The sequence below is a fragment of the Oryza glaberrima genome, chromosome 7, assembly GCF_000147395.1.
Source record: "Oryza glaberrima chromosome 7, OglaRS2, whole genome shotgun sequence".
Taxonomy (NCBI): Eukaryota; Viridiplantae; Streptophyta; class Magnoliopsida; order Poales; family Poaceae; genus Oryza; species Oryza glaberrima.
This window is the reverse complement of record NC_068332.1, coordinates 25,469,402-25,491,543: the sequence shown is the minus strand read 5'-3', so window position 1 is coordinate 25,491,543 and position 22,142 is coordinate 25,469,402. Positions and strand designations below refer to the sequence as shown.

The 22,142-nt window shown below is 43.2% G+C and overlaps 5 protein-coding genes across 6 annotated transcripts; 1 reads left to right on the top strand and 4 right to left on the bottom strand.

Annotated features, from left to right (window-relative positions):
• Window positions 1-54: 54 nt before the first annotated feature.
• On the bottom strand, window positions 55-6,479 carry LOC127778981 (probable acyl-CoA dehydrogenase IBR3). The gene is made up of 16 exons (XM_052305627.1): window positions 6,087-6,479; window positions 5,437-5,577; window positions 4,833-4,964; window positions 4,119-4,307; window positions 3,912-3,989; window positions 3,106-3,225; window positions 2,860-2,958; window positions 2,674-2,791; window positions 2,210-2,478; window positions 1,868-2,062; window positions 1,611-1,753; window positions 1,310-1,394; window positions 1,011-1,220; window positions 779-931; window positions 524-628; window positions 55-446 (listed from the first exon to the last, which is right to left on the bottom strand). Exons 1-16 carry the CDS (start codon window positions 6,351-6,353, stop codon window positions 255-257), a joined length of 2,496 nt encoding a protein of 831 aa, XP_052161587.1. The 5' UTR covers window positions 6,354-6,479; the 3' UTR covers window positions 55-254.
• Window positions 6,480-13,714: 7,235 nt separating this feature from the next.
• Window positions 13,715-14,857, top strand: LOC127780916 (ethylene-responsive transcription factor RAP2-3-like). Its single transcript, XM_052307905.1, has 2 exons — window positions 13,715-13,995; window positions 14,090-14,857. Exons 1-2 carry the CDS (start codon window positions 13,827-13,829, stop codon window positions 14,569-14,571), a joined length of 651 nt encoding a protein of 216 aa, XP_052163865.1. The 5' UTR covers window positions 13,715-13,826; the 3' UTR covers window positions 14,572-14,857.
• Window positions 14,858-15,408: 551 nt separating this feature from the next.
• On the bottom strand, window positions 15,409-17,969 carry LOC127780917 (60S ribosomal protein L18-3-like). 2 transcript variants are annotated; one of them, XM_052307907.1, is made up of 5 exons: window positions 17,870-17,969; window positions 17,701-17,790; window positions 17,450-17,602; window positions 17,190-17,372; window positions 15,409-15,792 (listed from the first exon to the last, which is right to left on the bottom strand). In XM_052307907.1, exons 1-5 carry the CDS (start codon window positions 17,870-17,872, stop codon window positions 15,634-15,636), a joined length of 588 nt encoding a protein of 195 aa, XP_052163867.1. In that variant the 5' UTR covers window positions 17,873-17,969; the 3' UTR covers window positions 15,409-15,633. The 2 variants fall into 2 exon arrangements, with proteins under 2 accessions (XP_052163867.1, XP_052163868.1); XM_052307908.1 differs by having other exon boundaries at window positions 17,474-17,602; window positions 17,870-17,940.
• Window positions 17,970-18,698: 729 nt separating this feature from the next.
• Window positions 18,699-20,033, bottom strand: LOC127778647 (uncharacterized). Its single transcript, XM_052305266.1, has 2 exons — window positions 19,541-20,033; window positions 18,699-19,451 (listed from the first exon to the last, which is right to left on the bottom strand). The coding sequence occupies exons 1-2, from the start codon at window positions 19,662-19,664 to the stop codon at window positions 18,949-18,951; spliced, it is 627 nt and encodes a 208-aa protein (XP_052161226.1). The 5' UTR covers window positions 19,665-20,033; the 3' UTR covers window positions 18,699-18,948.
• Window positions 20,034-20,169: 136 nt separating this feature from the next.
• On the bottom strand, window positions 20,170-21,244 carry LOC127778649 (phylloplanin-like). Its single transcript, XM_052305267.1, has 2 exons — window positions 21,010-21,244; window positions 20,170-20,579 (listed from the first exon to the last, which is right to left on the bottom strand). The coding sequence occupies exons 1-2, from the start codon at window positions 21,179-21,181 to the stop codon at window positions 20,314-20,316; spliced, it is 438 nt and encodes a 145-aa protein (XP_052161227.1). The 5' UTR covers window positions 21,182-21,244; the 3' UTR covers window positions 20,170-20,313.
• Window positions 21,245-22,142: the final 898 nt, after the last annotated feature.

The following is a 22,142-nucleotide window of genomic DNA, read 5'->3' as shown; positions in this document are numbered from 1 at the left end:
ACAACAAGGTACGGTTGTTTGTTGGTGTCGAATTATGGACAGATGACAGTGCAATAGCTAACAGTTGAAGTAATACCCGCAGTACAACATCCACAAATTTCACGCCACATATCAACCATTCTATACAAGTGACAACTATCGTAGTGTCATTTCCAATTTCGTTCAATAAAAACGGGGACATGTTACACAACGATTTCCCTCTCCCCTAGTATTTATTATTCATGAAATCTGGGCGGCATCCTGATGACGCGAGACTACATCCTTGCTCTTTGCAGCTCCAGCTTAGCGATTGTCCCAAGATGAACTTCATCAGGGCCGTCGGCGATCCTCAGTGTCCTAGCAGTTGCCCATAGATGTGATAGAACTGTGTCTGATGAGAGACCAGCACCACCATGAACTTGCATTGCCATGTCAAGCACTTTCAGGGCCATATTTGGAGCTGCCACCTACATGAGGCCATATTTCACTGAACTTCTGTTCTTGCTAGAAACGATTAGAAAGAAGGTGCTGATCCTTGACTTACCTTGGCCATTGCAAGGATACCACGAGCTTTCTTGTTCCCATGTCGGTCAAGTTGATCAGCTGCTTCAAGCACCAGAAGTCTAGCCTGCTCCAGTTCTACCCGGCACTGGATTCCACGTACATGTCAAGGAATGCAAATAACAGAACACAACAGGAAAATGCACTAAAAATATTTTAGGACACTCCTGAACTGAGCAATAGAAAAAATGATGGAACTTCATAAAAGACCATGGTTAAGCAGATAAACAGGTCATACCTTCGCCAGATCTGCTAAAAAGGAACCATGTTGCGCAATCTTTTTTCCAAAAGTGGTCCTACTTAAGGCCCTCTCGACCATCAAATTCATGCCACGTTCTGCTGCCCCTATTAGTCTCATGCAATGATGTAATCTTCCAGGGCCTAGTCTTCCCTGCAAAGCATCTTAAATATGATGTGGAGAGCACATATTACAGTAGCATAATTGGTACAAGATGCAGAATACGGCTTACCTGAGCAATCTCAAAACCCCGGCCTTCCCCAAGGAGAATATTTGTGGCTGGAACGCGCACATTCTCAAAAGTAATCTCTGCATGCCCATGAGGTGCATCATCGAAACCAAATACTAACAACGGTCTCCTTATCTGCACTCCAGGTGTTTTGACATCAACTAAAATCATCGATTGCTGTTTATGTTTAGGTGCAGAAAAATCTGTCTTCCCCTGTATATAGAGAAACAAACAGCTTTAATATTAAAATAAAAAAATTGAACTATTGACAGCATGCATTCATTGATAAATGTTGCAATTACCATTAATACAAGAATTTGGCACCTTGGATCCATAGCCCCACTGGTCCACCATTTCGTTCCATTTATCACATAGAAATCTCCTTGCCTGTCAAGAGCAAATAACTTGCGAGTAAGCACAACGTAAACAGCTTAAACTAAACAATGTCCAAGATAGTGGTAAGAAGTACAGTATCGTTAGTTTCCCGAATAAACACTGAATTAGGTCTGTTAGCCCTTAAAGTAGATAATAACTTGTAATTAAAGAACAACAGCCTCAAGGACTGGCAACAAAATGCATGCAAATATTTCCCTTTTTTCTCACCTTGATATTGAACACTCGATGTTTGTTGCATCTGAAGATGCAACTTGTGGTTCTGTCATTGCAAATCCAGAACGAATTTTCCCTTCCAACAAAGGAACAAGCCACTGCTTTTGTTGCTCCTTAGTCCCATATCTCAACAGGACCTATAACAAGGTGGAAATATGGAGTGTTGCTCCTCAACATATGCTCTATTAACAAGATACTTGAATGTATTTTAAAGTCTTTCTTATAAAAAAATATGATAATTTGTATCTTACCTCCATGTTGCCTGTATCAGGTGGACCACAGTTAAATATTTGTGGAGCCCAAATTGAACGGCCCATAATCTCACATAGATATCCATATTCAAGATTTGTGAGACCTGCACCTAGCAAAAGCTCCTCAGAACTTCCAGGAGAACCATGAGACATGTCCTCAAACAGAAGCTCTCTTGCTCTAGCAGCACTGTCTAGCTGCAGATCAAACATTTTGATTAGAAGAAGAAAATCCAAAATAAATGCAGTCTACAGTACTAACACGACAAATATGTGTGATGAATCAATGTATCAGGAAAAAAATGAAGGGCCTTAAGGTTTTAATATAAAAAAAGGGAAAGTTACCGGAATAAACAAGTTCCATAGTCCCTCTCTCTTTGCTAAGGCTTTTAGTTTTTCTTCTTCTGGATGAATTGTCCACCTTGAGGTCGAATGTGCGCGTTTATAGAACTCACTCTCCATCGGGTATATGTAATCTTCCATAAACTTCATCAATTTGTTTCGAAGCTGCATAACCTTTTCACTAGGAACAAATTTTCCTTGATCTTTTGTCGAAATTGATCCTTCATGCTTTCTTTGGAATTCTTGCGATGGGCCATTTGAGACATGCATACCTGATATTAAAAGTAAAGAAGTTAATTTTTTTTTTATTAGACATGGAAAGAATAAAGAAATATAACCACATTTTTCATGTCTTTGCCAACACTATTATTACAAAATAACCATAGAAATTTAAGAAAAAAATAAGCAGCATTTGCACTCGCCAACCATATGGTATGGACTGTGGAGAGATTATAAAATATAATTACCCCTAGCAGGCTGTTCTCTCAGGACATTTTCTCTATTTATGATATCCCAGGCACGGTCAACCATAGCATTAGCAATCTTGCCAGAAAATCTAGCACGCTCACCACCTGAAGCATTACCCTGTGTGACAGCTCAAATAAATTAGAATATATAAGCAGAATTAGATTTCAAGGGTTACAGATAAGTACCATAGTCCATCTGTGATATACTCCTGCATATATAGATGCCCCTCGAAAAAGCGAAAAGGCAACATAAAACTTCCAACTTGCAGCCGGCCAGGGTCTTGCCTGAGAAACAATTTTAAAGAATATAATGATTAATGAGGAATAAAGAAGCAATAAGTTTGGTGTATATATTCAGCCAGTATCAAGATGTTGTTCAACTCAACCATAAGAATAACTTGTAGACCAAGATGTAGGAGACGTGATTCTTACAGAGATAGAGCAGTATGCAGCGAGGTACTCTTCCAGTGGGGGAATGCCATCTGGAATGCCAGTATATTCAAATCCACCATAAGAATAACCTGTACTAGTTGTTGCATCAATAATATACGGCTGCACGTACAAATCATAATAATCAAGATCAAAGTGATTAATAATACCATTGAACACATAGTAAAACATACTCCGTCCGTCCCAAAATATAAGGGATTTTGGATGGATGGGACACATCCTAGTACTACGAATCAATTTAAGTGCTATCAGACATAATTGATTAGTTATTGGTACAAGGTGTGGTTAGAAAGTAGGGACATTGATAGTGGAGTAGCAAATATAGCATGTTGAGATAATAGCAAATCCAAAATTCCAAAGATATGTACTCAGTGCTAGCAGATATAGTTGCTTTGTAAACATATTGACATGCTGCAAGCTGATTCCATATCAAATGTAAGTCTATCATGCAAGAAATATTACACTAAATCAATTGAAAAATTAATATGCATGCCAGCTTTGTTTCTAATTGGGGTATGTATGCACATATTTCTCTGGTTGTTACCAACTATGGCCAGAAAAAATGTCAAGATCTCTGGAATTAAATACAAATGCTATCAAAGTATTAGAGTGACTAAAAGAAATTACTATGTATACTCCTCATTTATATATACTATATAACTAAATTCAGTTAAGACATATCATTCCTTAATGTTTCTTTCAAGAGTTAAGACTGTCTAATAACAGCACAAAAACACAACATAAAAAGGATGCATAACAATATTTTAAAAATATAAAGTGCTTCATACCAAAGAGCTGTATGCAACATCACACATTTGATTACCCAAAGTAGATAGTTCCCAATCAAGTACACCAATAACTCGGTCCTGCATGAGAAGTGGTATGTTGAAGAACTTAAACAACTAGTAATATGCCCGTGATGCATTAGAAGATTGCATAAATACTTGTTTTTGATGCAATGCATAAATACTTATGATGCCAAAAAAGATGCAAACCTCTGTTGGATGAAAAACAAGATTATCAACACGGTAATCACCATGAACAAGACCTGTTCCAAATCCTGCCGATGAATCTTCTTTTGGTATATGTTCTTTCAACCAATGAGCTAGATCAAGCATCTTCTGGTAACGAGCAGGCTTCCCTTCACCAGTGGAAGAGAGATATTGCCTCCCCCATCTTTCTACCTAAACCAGAATAGGTTAACTATCTTCAGATGCAAATGGATTATCACAGCAATCATCATTCACAAATCACAACATGACAACTAAAACTCTCCTCTTGAACTTAAAGTGATCAAATCATAGGTTGTAACAGCTGGGAACAGGCAATCCATTGCTGTACTCACATAAGCAAGTGATACTCAAAACTCACGAGAAACTACATGTCTATATGCATATTTCACTTGTAGATTAAGAATATTAGTATACTACTGATACACCACCTAGGAGTATCCAATTCCTTTCCTTGGCCTAGGAGCTATGGCCTGACCCCAGTTAAAATAAACAAAAAAAATGGGGAGAGAAGATTCTAGAGTTACATTCAGCTCAGCTGTTAACTGTACCGATGCCCAAAAAACTGTATTATGCAACTCAATGACAACAGAAATGAATGGAGTTTTGTTTTGTTTTTACAAAGCAATCAGAATCAGAGAGATTGAGATAAGCGTAATCAAATATAAGGTAAATACCATGAAACATGGTATCACCTACTTGTCTTTTGCAATAGTTATCTCTTCTCCCATACTTCTGCAGTCCAATTGCAGTCACGTCAACTTTGTGTATAGCAGCCAAAGTTTCAGCAGCTGCAAGATATATAGTCTTTCTTTTAGTTGGAGTTACTCCCTGCATAAACAAAGGGCACAGAAATTCTTTTTACTAAATCATCATGAAGACAATCATTATCAGTTCAAGGAATACATTTCAAGGAGCATATATAAACCCGTCATTGGATGGTGAGATTTCTCATATCAGCTGCTACATCAACTGTAATGGTGTAAGGAGGAAAGATTTGAAAAATTGCTATGTTATTGCCTTCTATAATTTTAGTGTTTAATCAGGGTCGCATAGATGCTGTCCAACGGCAAGGTAGCAACTTCTTAATCAACTCCAATACTAGGTTTCATTTGGTGTGTTCCTTACGCACATAGAAGAATAAATGCCCGGTATTTGCTACATGGAACCTCATGACCTAGAAATACGCCTACCTGATAGGTAAAAATGTACAGATTTCATACTAAATCATCACCCAGTAAGTAATGTATATACCAACAGTCTGAAGAATATGCAAGACAAAGAATGCTCACAAGAAGCGTACCGTCAACTTGTTGTCTGGGTATATTAGTCCTTCTAGATGCTCCATTATATAGAAAGGAGTTCCAATTACACTTGCATCAGTGCAAAGACAGAACACCTTAGGGACAGGAACATCAGTGTAAGTGCCCAAAGCTTTGAGGACCTGCTCCAATTCAAACACAACTCAAGGAATTAGCTCATAGCGCTCATTCACTCATCAGTTTCGTATTTCTCTTAGTACTAAACAGGAAAAAAAAAAAAACTACCTAGCCAGTAGCATATGCACCTTACATGTACACTTTTCACTAATCAGCTGGATTTACGTAGTTCAATCAGTGAAATAAGTTCGACATGATAATTCCAGAGTAATTTGCATCACTATCATCAAATGGAACCCAGAAATCTGGACGCATGACTCCTGACTTTTTGAGCCTTTTCACCAGGAAATGCTGATTCCACTTTCGTTAGTGCTTTCGCACTTTGACTCGAGCAAACAAGCCCGCCCTTACCTACCAATCATATCAGATCGGCATCCATCATACTATCGGAGAAACTGGAGCTTTCAATCGATCACCAGTACCCATCATACCATCGAACAAAGTGGAGCTAAATCGATCACGGGACGCTGCAAATCGAAGCGAGAAGAGGGGGACAGAGAAACGAAACCCCGACCTGGAACTCGCGCTCGACGGCGTGGGCGGACTGGAGGATGGCGCCGGGCGGCTTCTTCCGCAGCACGTAGCGCGCGGTGACCCCGCCGGGGGCGGAGGCCTCGATGCAGTAGGTGGGGTTGGACTGGCCGTGGCCGAACTGCGTCAGGGCCAGCCCCCGCGCCGGGGAGGGGAACCCGGCGACGTGCTCCGCCGCGTAGCGCAGCAGCGCCGCCTCGTCGATCGCGTGCGCATCGTCGACCGGCCGCAGCAGCCCCGAGGTCAGCATCGCTCGCTCCCCGCCGGCGACGACTAGGAGAGAGAAGAGAAGGAAGGGGAGGAGGCGATGCGCCGATGCCACTACTGGTCGTCGCGGATATCTTGTCCAGAATCAAGGAAGGGGAGTACTGCTCAGTTTGTCACGCCTGACAGCGACCCTAGCAAGTTTGGATCAGGCGCTGCCGTGCCGGATATGTTTTGTTTGGCAAATAAAATTGGCAGGGATACGACTCCACATAATACAGCGCCACACTCAGGCCTTTTTTATTTAGACTTATAAACCAACTTACAAGTTAAAAAATCTAAACCTAAATAAATAAGTTGGCTTTTTTAAAGCTATAAGCCACTCTAATACTATTAAGCCAAAAACTAGGTTGGAGAAGTATTTTTTGTTTATGTGAGCTAGACGTATGACTCCACCACTAAATTTAGAATATTAAATCCACCAGCTTATAAATCATATAAACCAATAAGCTGCTTGAAAGTGCAAGCCTACAAACCTAAATCTAAATAAGGAGGCCTCGGAATCCAAAGTTTAGATTAGTTCACATATATAAACTTCATCGTTATTTACTAGTATACTAGATCTTTTCGTGATTTGAAGAGAGACATCACTACAAATATATTTTTAAAATGAATATGTTTAGATTAGTTTAAGACTGACATATATAAATTTCATCGTTGTTTACTATTAGATTTTTTTCGAGATGGATTGAACACGAGACTTAAGAGTTAAAACCACACACCTCTTACCACTGCATTATAAAGAGCTTTTTTTTTTTTACTATTGGACTTTATACTTACTCTATTATAATATTCTGATTCCTCAATCTAATTTGGGTTGTTCATATTAAAGTTGTCAAATATGTGCATCTATTTAATTTTTTACCAAATTCTAGTAAATACATAAAAAGTTCTACCAAAACTTGATAATATTGTTAAATAGTCAAATTTTGGTAAGGTTGATTTTAGCTACAGCCTGAACAGACAATTTAGATTTGGTTGACGTTAAAATTGGAAGTTTGGTTGAAATTGGAACGATGTGACGGAAAAGTGGGAAGTTTGTGTATGTAGAAAAGTTTTGATGTGATGGAAAATTTGAAAGTTTGAAAAAAAAAACTTTGGAACTGTCTGCAAAATTCCGTATCGGTCTGAACCGTAGTCGTAGGTTCGTAGCGATCCAAACAAGGGACTTGTTTGAAAAATGATCACCGTTTTGTCGTCAGATCTACGAGGGAGAATCTTAGCCGTTGATCAAGACTGCTGATCGTACTAACCGAGGTCGTCGAGGCCGGCAATGCTTGTACCGTACCACTTTTGCCCATTCTAGATTTGGATTTCTGCGATCATAGTGGAGTTTCCAGTGTCAATTAGCGCCCTTTGTTAATTCAGAGTTACTAGAACATTTCGAGATGGAGCTGCTAGTGAAACATCGTAACTTACAAGGTAAATTCAGAATTTCAGATACGTCTGAACTCTGAAGGAGGTTAGCAATCGCATCACTCACTATACCTGCAGCTTTGTTCCATGTCTAACAAATTCAGACATCTGTTTTGTTTTAATATATGGTTTACTTCGGATCAATAAAACGAACTGACAAATTCAAAGCGCATGCAGTTTAATTACCTGTCCAGGTACACAGTGGCAACACTAACATTTAACAGTTTAATACTATAATTATACTTTTAAAATTTAACTTGTTGGTTGATTGCAGAACACAAGCAGGACATGAATTTGTTCTATGTCGTGCTGAGCAATGACACTGCATTCAGTTGGAGAAAAACATCGAATACATGCTACAGGTCAATTTCGTATATACTTGATACGATCACTTGTTCTAAGCCTGAATTGTGGCTACTAGATGGCTACAGAAGAAGGATGTCATGTGGCTACGTAGAACAAGTAAAAGGGGAGATCAGTGGCTTGTAGTAGGTGGCCGGCCCATTTCCTGAGTATAGTCCGGTAGTTCATGGCCCAAGCAGATTATCTATATTCTTCTAAGGTACCACAAGTAGCAACAGGGGGACAAAATGCTGGAACCAGATAATCTGGTTAACTAATGAGAATGTGAGATAGTATTATGCAAAAAATGAAAACAAAAGAAAGCTTCAATGATGGCAAGCTTTCATGACAGCCTACCATTGTTAGAGGTGAGCTCCAGTTCCACTGTCGATTTTTGGAACTCGACCTGAATGCATGGTATAGACGGCCAAAGGATATTGCACCAAGAGTTTGTGCAATCTCTAGAAAAAAAAATAGAACTTTAAAGTAAGACATTGAACATGAAAATGTGGATACAAGACCTCAACCTCTCACCTAACAAGGGTATAACTGTCTAGCTCCAAGATCAATTGGTTATCCTATGTAACAATACACAAGGCATGCACATATAGTACACGGTAGGATTCGCTTACAGATTATAGTTTTTTTTTTTTGGCTCCGTTAACACGAACTATGAGATGATCATATGGAAGCCATGGACGTCGAAGAAATACAAGATCCTCTCTTGGCTAATTGTGTACAACAGAGTGTGGTTATTTGACATACTAGCAATCGTGGTTGGCTAAACAATATTGTTGGGGAGTGGCTCCGGAATTACGGAGCTAGTCTCCGTCAGGCAGCCTCCATCCCGGAGCTACCCACCCTAGAAAACGACTAAGCGTTCAAGAGCCCCAAGTCAATCGAGCCTCGAGAGGCCGTTATAACTCTGGAGGCTATCAGACCGTCGGAGGCCCGCGGAGCCTCCGGAGATCACCCGACTGCCGAAGCCCCGTGGAGCCCCCCTGGAGGCCACTTGATCGCCGGAGCCCCATGGAGTCTCTGGAGGCCACCGAATCGCCGGAGCCCAACAAGCCTCCAACGACATCGGGCCTCTGGGGGCCAATTGACCTCCGGCTGCTAACGGATCTCCGGAGTTGGTTAGGATTACGAAGGACCGAGAAGGCCTTAAGCTAGAAGCCACGGTGGACCCCCAAAGGCGTGATGGGGAGCAATAAATACGCACTACGTATCCGCCAACCACCTCTGGCGTCTCGACAGGGACGGGCCTGCACAGGCCACTACCCGGGAAGCGCGGCTTTACCCAGGCAGTGGCTAGTATCCTCGGGGGCGCCGCCGATTCCCTAATAGGCGCAGCCATCCTTGTCTCGGGTGATTTTACTAAGAGCCCGAGGGCTGGCCCACCAGCCAGCCACTCTAGATTAGCCTATAGGATAGGGGCAAAAATGTAATTTCCTCTTGTATATCCCGGTATAAATATATAAACACTGCTCACGATTGAGGGCAGAATTCACATTGAATACACTAGTTGGATTTTGTCCCAACAAATATCTTTTGCTCACTATGCCAGCACACCCCAAAGACATCTTTCCACCTCCAAATGAAATGCGGATACACGAAGAGAATATGAGATATACTATCAACATGGACCTTATTCCAGGAGAACAAATCAATAATATGTAGCACAACTACGACAGTCCATGAGTGGTGACTGGTGAACGGTACTGGCCACTAGTAAGGAGCTACTGGAAAAAGGAGTCCGCACCCTATTAATCCTACTAAAGACAAGGAAATTTGGTAGGAAAACAATCAGAGAGGCTAAACTTATTGGCAAAAATTAAAGAGGATGCCGAAACCTAAGCCTAGCAGGAGCAAAAACATCTCTCAGAGCTTATTCTTTAGCTTTACTGAACTTTATTTTTCTTTGTACTGTTCTTCACACTTATACAACTTCTTTTATTCCTGCTATATTCAAAATGAAACTAAAACTCAAAATGAAACTAAAACTAGTAGTGTCAGTTCGTTAAAAGGATAAGAGGTGAGCTCCAGTTGCCGTGAGTATCTCTCTAGACGGCAATGGTGGCGACCGTTGAGTAAAAATGGCTATTTCACATATGCACACGTTTTTGTGCATACTGCAATGGTTTCGGGTAATCAACTACAAGTCTGACCTGCGGTGGCGCTTACCCAGCCTGCATTTCTGGAATTTTATGGTCTACAGATACTGTAGTTGGTGAAATGTTGGTTGGTACCAGTTCGTTGAACACAAATACTATATGTATAGCTGGAAGCAATATATTGACTGTAGGTGGATTTTGGCCCATTTGATTCAAATCTGCCTGCGAAATTGACCAAGCTGGTGTGCTTTCCGTACTATTCCCTATATATGAAATCCATTTTCTCTGTTTTTTAAGCCCCAGATTTTCACATGTTATAAATTGCTGCCATGGGCTGATGGGATGATTACAGCTGCTTACCTTCTGTCAGGGTCGTCCTTTTCCTGTCAAATAGTCATATTTGTGTTTTTATCAGCAATTTTCAACCATACCATACTGCCATCGTTTTCAGTTATGCATTCCTTTGGGCTGAATCGGGTAGGAACTGGGCGTGTGTCAACCACAAGGAGAGCGGTTTTTTATCATCTTGGAGATATAATTGGAGTTGCTGATCTCTCTGGAGGCTTTGCTGTAATTTACTTACGTTGGTCTGAAAGGTGACACTTTCACAAGGAGGCAGAGATAGTATTGATTCTTTCCTTGCGTCTGATATCTTCCCTCCCTTTTGGCTCATGCTGGTGTTGGCGATAGCTAATTATGAAAACACTGTTCTTTTTCTATGGGAGTCCGCCGTTCGTTTGACACAGTATTTTACTTCAAGGTCATCTTAACTTCTTAAGATTATAATAAGAAATAGTGTTTGTTTACTGAAAAAGAGCATATTTCTCGAAAGACATTTGTTGGAACTAGCATTTTACTATGCCATGACAGCCTTATCGTCAAACGAAGTCAAAAGTCGCACAGAGTCCACAGAATTTGCAAATCAGACGGCCATCTAATACCCCTACTAAGTAATGATGAATATTGTACTTGTAGGGGTGCCTTTGCAAGTGGAGAGTTTCATGCAATCAGCGAGGACTGCTGGACGCGTGGCATTGTGGTTTGCTTACAAGGAAATCAAACGTAATTAGATTCTGAATGAATTTTGTAGTAGATGCTGATACAGGATGGTGGGAATATATGGGTGTTTAAGTAGTGTTTTTATTCGAGCTAAACTTTGCCTGTAGGAAAAAAATTTCTGAATTTTGCATTATCTACGAGAATAAATGTCAGAAAATGTGATGAAATTATTATCAAGGGCGGAATCAGACATGGGGCAGCTAGGGCTTGAGCCCCATGCCTAGCTCCATAATACCCATTATAATCTTAAAAAATAATATGTAATTTATGAAAATATTTAAGATCCCATTAGCTCAGCCCTAAGCCGGCATGGAAATTTTCTGACTCCGTCACTAATTATTATATCTCTAACCTGATATTAAATACATTTTGCAGGGCCCATACCGATCACCTTACATATACCATGCAGTAGAGGGTAGACACTTGCATGAAACCCACGGCTGAATGAAGCCATCCTATGGGCCAAAAAAGGTTCAATGAGTTGAACGTTGCATTTCGGTGGGCGTTCGTGTTTCTTTCGTGAGCTGACCACTTCGGTTTTGGCAGTGATATCAGATGGACTCCCGGTATTCTTTCGTATTTTGGATTATTCAGTTCCATTTTATTCAGTGACCCGTACGTAGCTGAGCATGCTTGCTAACTCTCAGTTGATAGCTATAGTACATAGTACTGAATTTAGCTCATTAATCTTATGTTACTGCGGCCGATGTGCTATATATAACTACTCCGTTTGTTGTCAATATCATGTTTGTTCCCGAGTAAATATATTGTTTCTGTCAAATTGGGAAGAAGTTAGGTTATTATAGTACTCCTCCACTAAGTTCTGATAATTGCTAACGTTAGGGCAAAAAGTGGATGGGGATGACAATGACCGGGATATACACAGCCAAGCCAAACAGTCTATAGAAGACCATGGTTTGGTCCTCAGGTCCTGTGCAGTTCAATGAAGCTACTACCTCAACCTGCAAGTTGTCTAGACTTGGCCATTTTAAAGCCTTATTAAAGGTGAATGTAGCCTTATCTTTCGTTTCAGCAAGCGTCCTTTTCAACTATAACCTAGTACCTACCATAATTTATTTTGGCTCTATCTCTCACGTGTAAGTAAAGATTGTACTGAGGTGGAGGTAGTAATATGGAGTAATTTCCATGGGCTGCCTTATAAAAAAAATACTACTAGTAAAGTATATATACAGACCTTAAGTGTGTGGTCGTGAAGAGTTAATAGCGCTGCACCTTTAAGGTGAAAGGGAAATCTATCAAAACATTGTGCTATTCTTCTTTCACAAACATAGCTCATGCAGATGCAGGCCACTCCCTGGACACTGTAGCATATCTGAGCACATACTACTCCACCACAGTACTAACATGGGCAGATACTCTGATCTCTATCATGCAGCTTCGCAAGTTGCTTCCAGAAAACAGAGGCAGCCGGCAGCCGCCCGTGTCCAAAACCATGGTCCGCGCGTATCCTCTGGCTTTATTTCATTTTCACCACCTATACTAAATAAACAAAATAAAAGTTACACCTTTACCAACGCTGATCGTACGTCAAGCATGTCCATTTGGATTAAGGGTGTGTTTAGTTATTTTTAAAAAGTTTTAAGTATATGGACACGTATTAAACATAAACTAATAACAAAACAAATTATAAATTCCGCCTATAAACTATGAGACGATTTTATTAAGCCTAATTAATTCGTCATTAGCAAATGTTTACTGTAGCATCACATTGTCAAATCATGGTGTAATTAGGCTAAAAAAGATTTGTCTCGCAATTTACATGTAAACTGTGTAATATGGTTTTTTTTTCCACATTTAATGCTCTATACATGTGTCCAAATATTTGATGTGATGTTTTTTACCAAAATTTTTTAGATCTAAATAAAGCCTAAATGTAATTCTAACGCACACCAAAAGTTTCAGTCAGCTCATTCTATCCAGCACAGCAGTGCAACTAGCCGGTTGATCAGGTGGTTCGTCGTACAATACAATAGCACGCCGCAGGGCAATGGTAATATGGCATGGTATACTGGAGCAGCAGCCGCCGTCACCATCTTCACTAGCCGTAAAACGGGCACGCACGTATGGTATGGGTCATCAGCAGCCAGAAAGAAAGCAGCGGCGGCACCGAGCGATCGAGAGTCGGTCAGTCACCCAGTCACCCACGCGGCGCGATGAGCGAATACCGAGACGATAGCGACCGCACCGGATTTCATCGCGTCGACCACGGAACCAACGCAAAATCCACCGATTCGATCGGCCGTCGTCCGAGGAAGCTACCGAGTCACACTCCATAAACTCTCACACCATCAATCTCCCCTCTCCTTTTACACACGTCCGCTCCCCCCGCGCCGCCACGCTCTTCTATATAAACCAGCCGCGGCCCACGGCTCCGCTCCCCCCCTCCTCAACCAAGCCCACGCGCTCGCTCGCTTTGCAAGCAAAACGCCCCAACTCTCCCGCACGCACACGCGCCCTTCCACCGACTCGTCAGCTTAGAGCACCGCAAGCGCGCAGCAGCAGCAAAGATGTGTGGCGGCGCGATCATTTCCGACTTCATCCCGCAGCGGGAAGCCCACCGCGCGGCCACCGGCAGCAAGCGTGCCCTCTGCGCCTCCGACTTCTGGCCGTCGGCGTCGCAGGAAGCCGCCGACTTCGACCCCCTCACCGCCCCCTGCACCTTCACCCCCGACCAAGGTAGTAGCAGTAATAACTAGCTACCATGCATGCTATTGCTACGTGCGATCGATTAACTCGTACGCTGAGCTGATACGTGTATGCGTGTCTGTAGCGGCAGAGGAGCCGACCAAGAAGCGGGAGCGGAAGACGCTGTACCGTGGCATCAGGCGGCGGCCGTGGGGGAAGTGGGCGGCGGAGATCCGCGACCCGGCGAAGGGCGCGCGCGTCTGGCTCGGCACCTTCGCCACCGCCGAGGCGGCGGCCCGCGCCTACGACCGCGCCGCCCGCCGCATCCGCGGGGCCAAGGCCAAGGTCAACTTCCCCAACGAGGACCCGCCACTCGACGACCCGGCCGCCGACGGCCACAGCCACGGCGGCGCCGCCATCCCGTGCAGGGAGTTCATGGACTACGACGCCGTCATGGCGGGCTTCTTCCACCAGCCCTACGTCGTCGCCGACGGCGTGCCGGCCGTGCCGGCGGAGGAGGCGCCCACGGTGGCGTACGTGCACCACCACCTGCCGCCGCAGCCGCAGCAGGACGCGGGGCTGGAGCTCTGGAGCTTTGATAACATCCACACGGCCGTGCCGATGTGAGATCGATCTGATGATCATTCAGATCGATGCTAGCTCATGTGTTTTTAATTATTTCTTCACAGCAGAAACAAAAAAAAAGTTCAATTCAGTTTATTTTGTTGTTATGCGTTTTAAAATGTTTCATTAGGTTTTCATGTTATAGGAGTGATTTATCGGATTGAACTCTCAAGTGACCGACTTTTGAGTTCTTCGTGTAAAGATGAATGCTCCAAGGAATAAAATGCAATTTGTATTTCACACTTCTTGCAGTACCACTACGAAACCGAAACATGTGCTATACTGCCCACACATTGCTCACATTATATTGGATGCAATTAACAGAGAATCAGGCTAAATCAACATTCTTTCAAAGCTCTAAATAGTGGTTCTTGGTTACATGACAGAGCTAGTTCAAGTTAGACAATTGATCAGTAGTCTCACCAGTACCCTTTTTCTAGTTCCACATCTGCATGCCGATGAAGAAAAAGTGCAATTTCACACTGACGCTGGAATATTAAGTCATCCAGCTGGTCCCAGGTCTCACATCTGAAATTTCTACCTGACTCATGGAATGCATGGTTTTGCATGAACAAGTTTCTAAGCCATTTGTTTACAACAGTTTGAAGCCATGTTTTGACGGCGGATTTAATGACTCAGAAAAATCCAGATTTTTCCGCAACTTCCAGTAGACAAACAAGCTGTTGTTTTCAGCAACTTCATATAGACATACAAACTATCAATAACGAGGTACAGCATCACAATTTGAGCATCATCGATGGATTAAAGCAGCCATGGTCAGGGCAAGGGCTAATTTTCTGTAACTCAAGTTGATCTTCAGAACGCAGTTGCCCAGCCTCATAAATAAAGGAGATTATATTCATAATGCGAGACGCCAAACAAATATCTTGAAGTGCAAAGGAGGTAAACAATTTAATTGTTCCTGTGAAGTCAGTAACACAATATTTTGACATCTAAAACAGTGCAAGTCTAGCATCCAAAACAACAGTGCAAGTCTGGCATCCAAAACAGTGATGTCTAACTGATATGAGCAGTTTGGTGTAATGGTGCCAAAGCTGCCACAACTTAAACCTTGAAGCCCTTGCTGTTCCTTCTTCCTCTTGCCTTCTCAAATTTCCTTCCCTTTGAGCGAACATATGGCTTAGTGTTGCTGTGGGGAACTCCTGGAGCAGGGCCAAAGTGCTTAACAGCTTCCCTAGCGTTCTTGGGACCCCTCAGGAGGACCTATCAAGAAATATCAAAATTACACAGAACAGTTATATAACATCCAGACTTAATGCAAGAACTTTTAGCAATGGAAATACAAACTATTTATAATGGTAGGTGACAATTCTGGTAGTAATGACCCAGTGATGTCAGGTTTCTTAATGTTGTGGCTTAACAACTAGTAGACCCATTTGGTAAGTAAACGGTACCAAACAGAGCTAGCCCCACAAGTAACATGAGTTACAACCCAGTTTATATATAAAAATAATGATAGATCAGCATAATAAAATAAAGGATACCATAAATTAGACCAAAATATCTCAAAATGGCAACCGAGAGTTCCTGACTTATATAGCAACTAGATAAAATCCACGTGTTGCTGCGAAAGTTTTTTATGATAATAGTACAAGTAATATGTAAGGTAATTGGACGGTATAACTTTATACTACTTTATATAATTTTCATCTTTGACCGACTATTGAAAAAAATCTACAAACATTTAACAATTAAGATGATATGGTTTATACCAATTTAAATTATATATAAATTAATCATTTAAAAACAAAACTAAGGTGATGTGTCTCAACGAGAGAAGGAAAAGGAGGATAATATAGATTGATCATCCAAAGGAAAAACTAAGGTGCTGCGACTTTATAAAAGAAAAGAAGAGAGATAATTTGGACCAAATATCAATCATCTAAGGGCGGTGATGTAGCTTAATGAGAGAAGAGAGAAATAGCATTAACTACATTCAGCGGGGATGAACTATATAGATATATAGGATATGGCAGAGGCAGCTAATACACTCTATCCACTATTGTATGATATATTGATGTGTATTACACCTTTTTCCAGTGTGTAGGAAATCTTACTAAATCTAAAAGTTGGTCGAAACAAGAGAAAATGAATCGTTCAAGTTTTCAAAACCAACTACTACGTGTTAAATAAGCATATACTCTATAATACCAATAGAATGGTTAAGTAATCCCCAAGCAAGCTAATTTTGGACCATTTGACACCAGGGCAGCCTTAATCGAATGCAGTGGGCTGGTAAGCCAACCATTTTAGATCTATGCACCTGTTTTATCTCCTTGGCCTTTATAAAGATACCAAGAAGAGGGTAAATAGTGCATCTGTTGTCGTCAATAATTGCAAAACCCATTCATCAATAAAATGTTATCGGATTAGCCTAGCATATCTGCACACGTCTTGATTGAAATACAGCACTAAGTATGAAAGGTTAACTTGGTCGTTGGCAACAATAAGATGCATGGATCAGAGTCGTCAGACATAATTATGTCTCAATCTTAAGTATTTACCACGCAAAAGCGACTGTACTAATTCATACAAGTGATGAAATACCGCAAACTGTATCACCAGCAAGCAGCAGCTGAATTAAAGCTGGAGAATTATACCGTGTTCTGGCCAAGCGGGGCGCGGAGAGCGAGCTGGTCGAACGTGAGGCACTCGCCACCGGCATTGATGATCCGTGCTCTCGCGGTCTCGGTAAACCTGAGAGCAGCCACCTTCATCGCCGGCACCTCATAGATCCTCTTGTCATCTGTGACGGTGCCCACGATCACGGCGATCTGGTCCCCCTACACTCGACACGCCACACGCAGAGACCCCAATGAGTCCCCAAATCCAACTCTCTCTCTCTCTGAACTATTCTTACCGAAATGGCATGGCGATCAGGTACCTTCCCCTCCATGAACCTGACGAGACGGCGCATCGAGAGCGGCGGGCGGTTGGTCTTGCTCATGAAGAGCCGCTTCAGGATCACGGCGTTGAAGTGGCTCTTGGTCCTCCGCACCAGGAAGCGGTAGAGCTGGGAGGAGCAAGAACCAAAACGCACCAAATCAGAATCCCTGGGCATCATCGACCGCGAAGGATCTCACAGCACCGAGAGATCGAGGAGGAGCTGACCTTGACGATGAGCTTGAGGTAGACATCCTCGGACCTGGGCGCCGTGCGCTTGGTCTTCTTGTTCCGGCCGCCGGCGACGAGGTCGATACCCTGCGGGCGACAGATCGGTACGGCGTCAGTAAGGTCGAAGCTGCCAGGACAACGTGGACGAGAACGACGACGAGATTACCATGGTTTTCCGGCGGCGGCGGCGGCGGCGGCGGCGGCGAGGGTGTTAGGGTTTTGGAGGCGAACGTGCGCGTGTGAGTTAAGTATGGGGTAGGCAGGCCGGCTGGGTTCGGGTAGCCACGGCCCAAATCTTCAATAGATTTTGGTCCGGAACGAGATTGCCACGTACGTGCGGCCCGTAGAAGTTGGGCTGGATTTGTGCAAAATATATGGGCTGATACTAATAGGTCAGACGCCATCACGCCGAATTTTTTTCATTTTTAAATTTTTATTTTTTTAATATTTACAGAAATATTATACCATCTAAAATATTTACAAAAATGTCCCCTGCCACCCAAGTGGAGGGCGGCAAGGTGTGCGCATTTTGCACTGAGGTCCCTTGCCGCCCTCTGTAAGGGCTGCAAGGGAGTAAATGTTATTTTCACCGGCCAAAAATGTATTTTTTAGTGTTGGACGGTAGGGTTTACTTTTGTAAATATTTTCGCCGGTATAATATTTCTGTAGATATTAAAAAATAAAAATGTAAATATGAAAAAAATTCCCATCACGCCAAGATAGACTCCCTCAACCCGTGCCTGATCAGGTAGCATGATATGGCGTTGCGATCGTACATTCTCACCATTTGGTGCCACCATCCCGCTCCACCCTTCTCCCGTGCGGCACTCGCTCAAGTTACGAAAAATTGGGAACGAGAACTATTCTCAACTTGTGGAGAGTGAGAGTGAGAATGAAGATGAAGAGGATGCCAATTTTTTTTTAGAGAAAAACAGGGGGGTAGGCTAATATTTCCTAACGACCCGAAATTTTGTTATTTGGAAGAGTATGGCCTATGGGGGAACTGGACTAGTCTTCTCTAACGTATAGGATGCACAGAGGTTGGGTCCACATGTCAGTGACCTACGTCCCTCTTACGTTACGTTAGAGGAGTGCGATCCGGGGGAACTTTTGGCCATGGATGTTACATAAACAGAGATATACAAGCTTTATTTGATTTATCACAAAGCACGCGCATGGATTATTTCATTACTAGCTGGCCATGACACACTAGGCAGTGTGGTACGCGTTAGACCTCATCAATTGTTAGGAGAAGGGCCCGACGTCAAAAGCAACATAAGCATCAACGGTGTCGCCGCCGTAGGATACTCCAGTTGGGACTATGTCGTCGGCTAGCTCACGGAGAACCTCCATTGTGGCGTTATTGAGTAGGTAATCTAGTCCTTGCGCAAGTCCTGGAAGCAGATCACTCGAAGATTGCAGCTGGTCGAGAATTTGACGCAGTGTATTGTCTGCAGCGGTGGCACCGAGTATTCTTGCGCCGTGAGGGACAACCGGCGCCACCAAGGTCGTCCCGCCGGCGGCGGCGGCGGCGGGGAGAGACGCGCCGCCTCTCGCCGCCGGAGGAGGAGCGATCACCGCCACTCTACCGCTGCCGCTCATCAGAGAACCCATCATCTCGCTCGATGTCACGTTCAGCAACACCACGAATTGGCCCTTGCTGTTCCTCCTGATGAAGCCTTGGTTGCCAGCAGTCGGGATTTCGTAGCTATTGATCTGCAGACGCACGGTAGCCTTCGGCAGAAGATCTGCATGCGTACGTGCAGTGCAGCATGGGTGACTGACTGATTGAAAACTACTTACACACACAATAGCTAGCATCGATTAGTTTGCTTACTGGGCAATGTGAGGCATTGCAGTGAGCAGTAGACGACGCCGGCTATACTCGCCTCCGCGCCTCGCGCTACAAGGCCCGCTAGGAACAGAGTGGCCAGGACAAGCTGGCTTTTCATCACTGCCATAGTTACAAAATTTTTAGAGCTGTTCTTCTTGTGTATGAGTAATTTTATCTGGTGCCAATATATAGGCAGGCTAGACTAGAGGAGCCGGTAAATTTCTTGCACAATTTGTGTGTATGGATTGAGCACGTACGCATGCAAATTTCAACCAGCTCTGTCTGGAGTGAATTTCTATTTGGATAGCGGTGTAGCGTCCGTATACTATGTCCTAGCATGCATGTGCTCCATTAGATTTTTTTTTTCTCACCGGCCATTAACACTAGAGGTTTTTACAGTCCTTGAAAAGAGGTGGTACCAAATCCTCACCGTCCATCACACAAGATCTAACGGCTGGATAAGGTTGGTACTTGCTAGTACCGCATCTTCCTGGAGCAGGTACCAGATACCTTTTGACGGTGGGAGGGCAAAATTGGGAGTGGGGCATCGTCTGTTCACTTCACATTGTTGCCGCAAATCACGAGCGACGATTGTTCTAAAAAAATCGAGCGAGGAGTGACCCAGGCGGCCATTGTTCTAAAAATGTTGGTTTTTTTTCAATTCTTTTTATAACCATTCGAGTAACATAAAAAACGAGAAGAAGAGTTTAATAATTTCTCAGGCGTAGATACTAACTGCACGTAGAGCAATTGACCATGGGACCCAGACGAACAGATCAAACGACGTAGGAGAAGCCACGCGGGAAGAAGACCATGCTGACGAGGAGCCGGAGGCCGGACTGGAGCGTCCCCGTCGCCGGGAGCGCCGCGTCGCACGTCGCCAGCGGCGTGGTCACCACCAGCGAGCAGCCGCTGGCCACGCTCGACAGCGCCGCCGTCGTGTTCATCGCCATGCGGAACCACCCCTTGCCGTCCGTCGTCGCGCTCCCCGCCGCCACCGCCGCCACGGCGTCCCCCGCGCACTGCAGCTGCACCACCGCGTCTGCCACACATCACGCACGGTGCATGCAGAGCATTAGTAGTTAGATTGAAAAATTGAGAGCGCGGCGGCGCGGAGCAGCTAGCTTAGGGTGTGTTTAGTTCGCGAATTGAAAATTTTTAGGTGTCACATTGAATGATTCATCGGATGTCAGAAGGGATTTTCGGACACGAATGAAAAAACAAATTTTATAATTTGCCTGGAAACCACGAGACGAATCTTTTAAGACTAATTAAGCCATCATTAACACACGTGGGTTATTGCAGCACTTATGGTTGATCAGACTAATTAGACTTAAAAATTTATCTCACAATTTCCATGCAAACTATACAATTAGTTTTTATTTTTATCTATATTTAATGCTCCATACATGTGTCAAAGATTCGATGTGATGTTCATGAGAAATAAATTTGGAAACTAAAGCAGGCCTTACTTGGGAACCCGGGAGCAGAGCCCGATTTCATGGAGGTGCCGTTGTTGCACGGCACGTAGCCCATCACGACGACGTCCGCTTGTATGCGCGGTGGCTGCGCCGGCGGCGCCGCCGATGCAACCACGCTGACCACCGCGACGCCGATCACTACCAGAAGGACCTTTGATGCCATACACCAAAATTTATCTGCTAATACTCTGATGTGTTTGATCAGTCCGAGTTCTCGGTTCTTGCGTTTGTTGTGCGTGACCGATTGTTTTATATGATGTTACAAGGCCAAGGTACGATTTGATTCATAGTTAAGTGTGGTTATTCTTATCGCCTTAATTAGGTCGATTATCCACTAGGAATTAAAGTTCGTTGATATATTGTTCTTTATCCTGTGCTTCTGACGGCGAATGAACCAAGTGCATGTTGAGTAGTTAGCCACTGTGAAATTGAAATCATGTATGTTATGCATCCATTTGTTTTATTTTTCTTTTAAGAGACTTGATCTCTGTTCACCCTAACGACCAAATTCTAGAGGCCGTCGCTGGAGATTTTAGCAAACAAGTAGTGTGCGGCGAAATGATGAAAAGCAGTTCTCCACTGAGGTATGGCACACTGAACACTTGACAGTGAGATTTCACTTTGTTGGCCTTTTTTTTCTCACCACTTTGGCCTCAAAAGAAGAACCACTGAGGTATCCATACACCGCATGATGCGAAAAGAATTCTAAAGAATCAGGCAAAAAGGGTCCTTATGTCTGTTGTTTACCCCACTAAGGAATGTTTATTTCGAAGGTTGGGTTTTCCGTTTTCATAAGAGAGAACCAAGAGAAGCAAAATATCTCAATTCAGAATTAATTTTTACCAATGATCGAACCCAGGCAATGGTAAAACATTTGGCAGCTCTCGACCAACCAAGCTGAACGTTCTGCACAGGAACGTTTTCTTAAGACCGAAGGAGGTTATATGTCCGAAGGTTAGTAAGATAGAAAAAAAACACAAAGGTTACGAGAGAGTTTTCCATTGACAGCCAACTTTCAAGGAAAAAAGTGCACCAAAATACCCACCTTAAAACCACGTGCCAACTGACACACACAAGCTACTGAGAGAGGAGCCGAGCACCGAACCGGTCGCTGCTAAGTGAGT

Coding starts and splice junctions, on each gene's coding strand:
- LOC127778981 (XM_052305627.1), bottom strand. CDS start 6,353: ATGCTGACCTCGGGGCTGCTGCGGCCGGTCGACGATGCGCACGCGATC. Junction 1,754..1,867: donor CTGATACAGGCAACATGGAG/GTAAGATACAAA, acceptor ACCTTGTTATAG/GTCCTGTTGAGATATGGGAC. Junction 1,221..1,309: donor GCCAAATTCTTGTATTAATG/GTAATTGCAACA, acceptor CTCTATATACAG/GGGAAGACAGATTTTTCTGC.
- LOC127780916 (XM_052307905.1), top strand. CDS start 13,827: ATGTGTGGCGGCGCGATCATTTCCGACTTCATCCCGCAGCGGGAAGCC. Junction 13,996..14,089: donor CACCTTCACCCCCGACCAAG/GTAGTAGCAGTA, acceptor GCGTGTCTGTAG/CGGCAGAGGAGCCGACCAAG.
- LOC127780917 (XM_052307907.1), bottom strand. Junction 17,373..17,449: donor CTGATCGCCATGCCATTTCG/GTAAGAATAGTT, acceptor TGTCGAGTGTAG/GGGGACCAGATCGCCGTGAT. Junction 15,793..17,189: donor CCCCGCTTGGCCAGAACACG/GTATAATTCTCC, acceptor ATTTCTTGATAG/GTCCTCCTGAGGGGTCCCAA.
- LOC127778647 (XM_052305266.1), bottom strand. CDS start 19,664: ATGGCAGTGATGAAAAGCCAGCTTGTCCTGGCCACTCTGTTCCTAGCG. Junction 19,452..19,540: donor GCAATGCCTCACATTGCCCA/GTAAGCAAACTA, acceptor GTACGCATGCAG/ATCTTCTGCCGAAGGCTACC.
- LOC127778649 (XM_052305267.1), bottom strand. CDS start 21,181: ATGGCATCAAAGGTCCTTCTGGTAGTGATCGGCGTCGCGGTGGTCAGC. Junction 20,580..21,009: donor CTCTGCTCCCGGGTTCCCAA/GTAAGGCCTGCT, acceptor GATGTGTGGCAG/ACGCGGTGGTGCAGCTGCAG.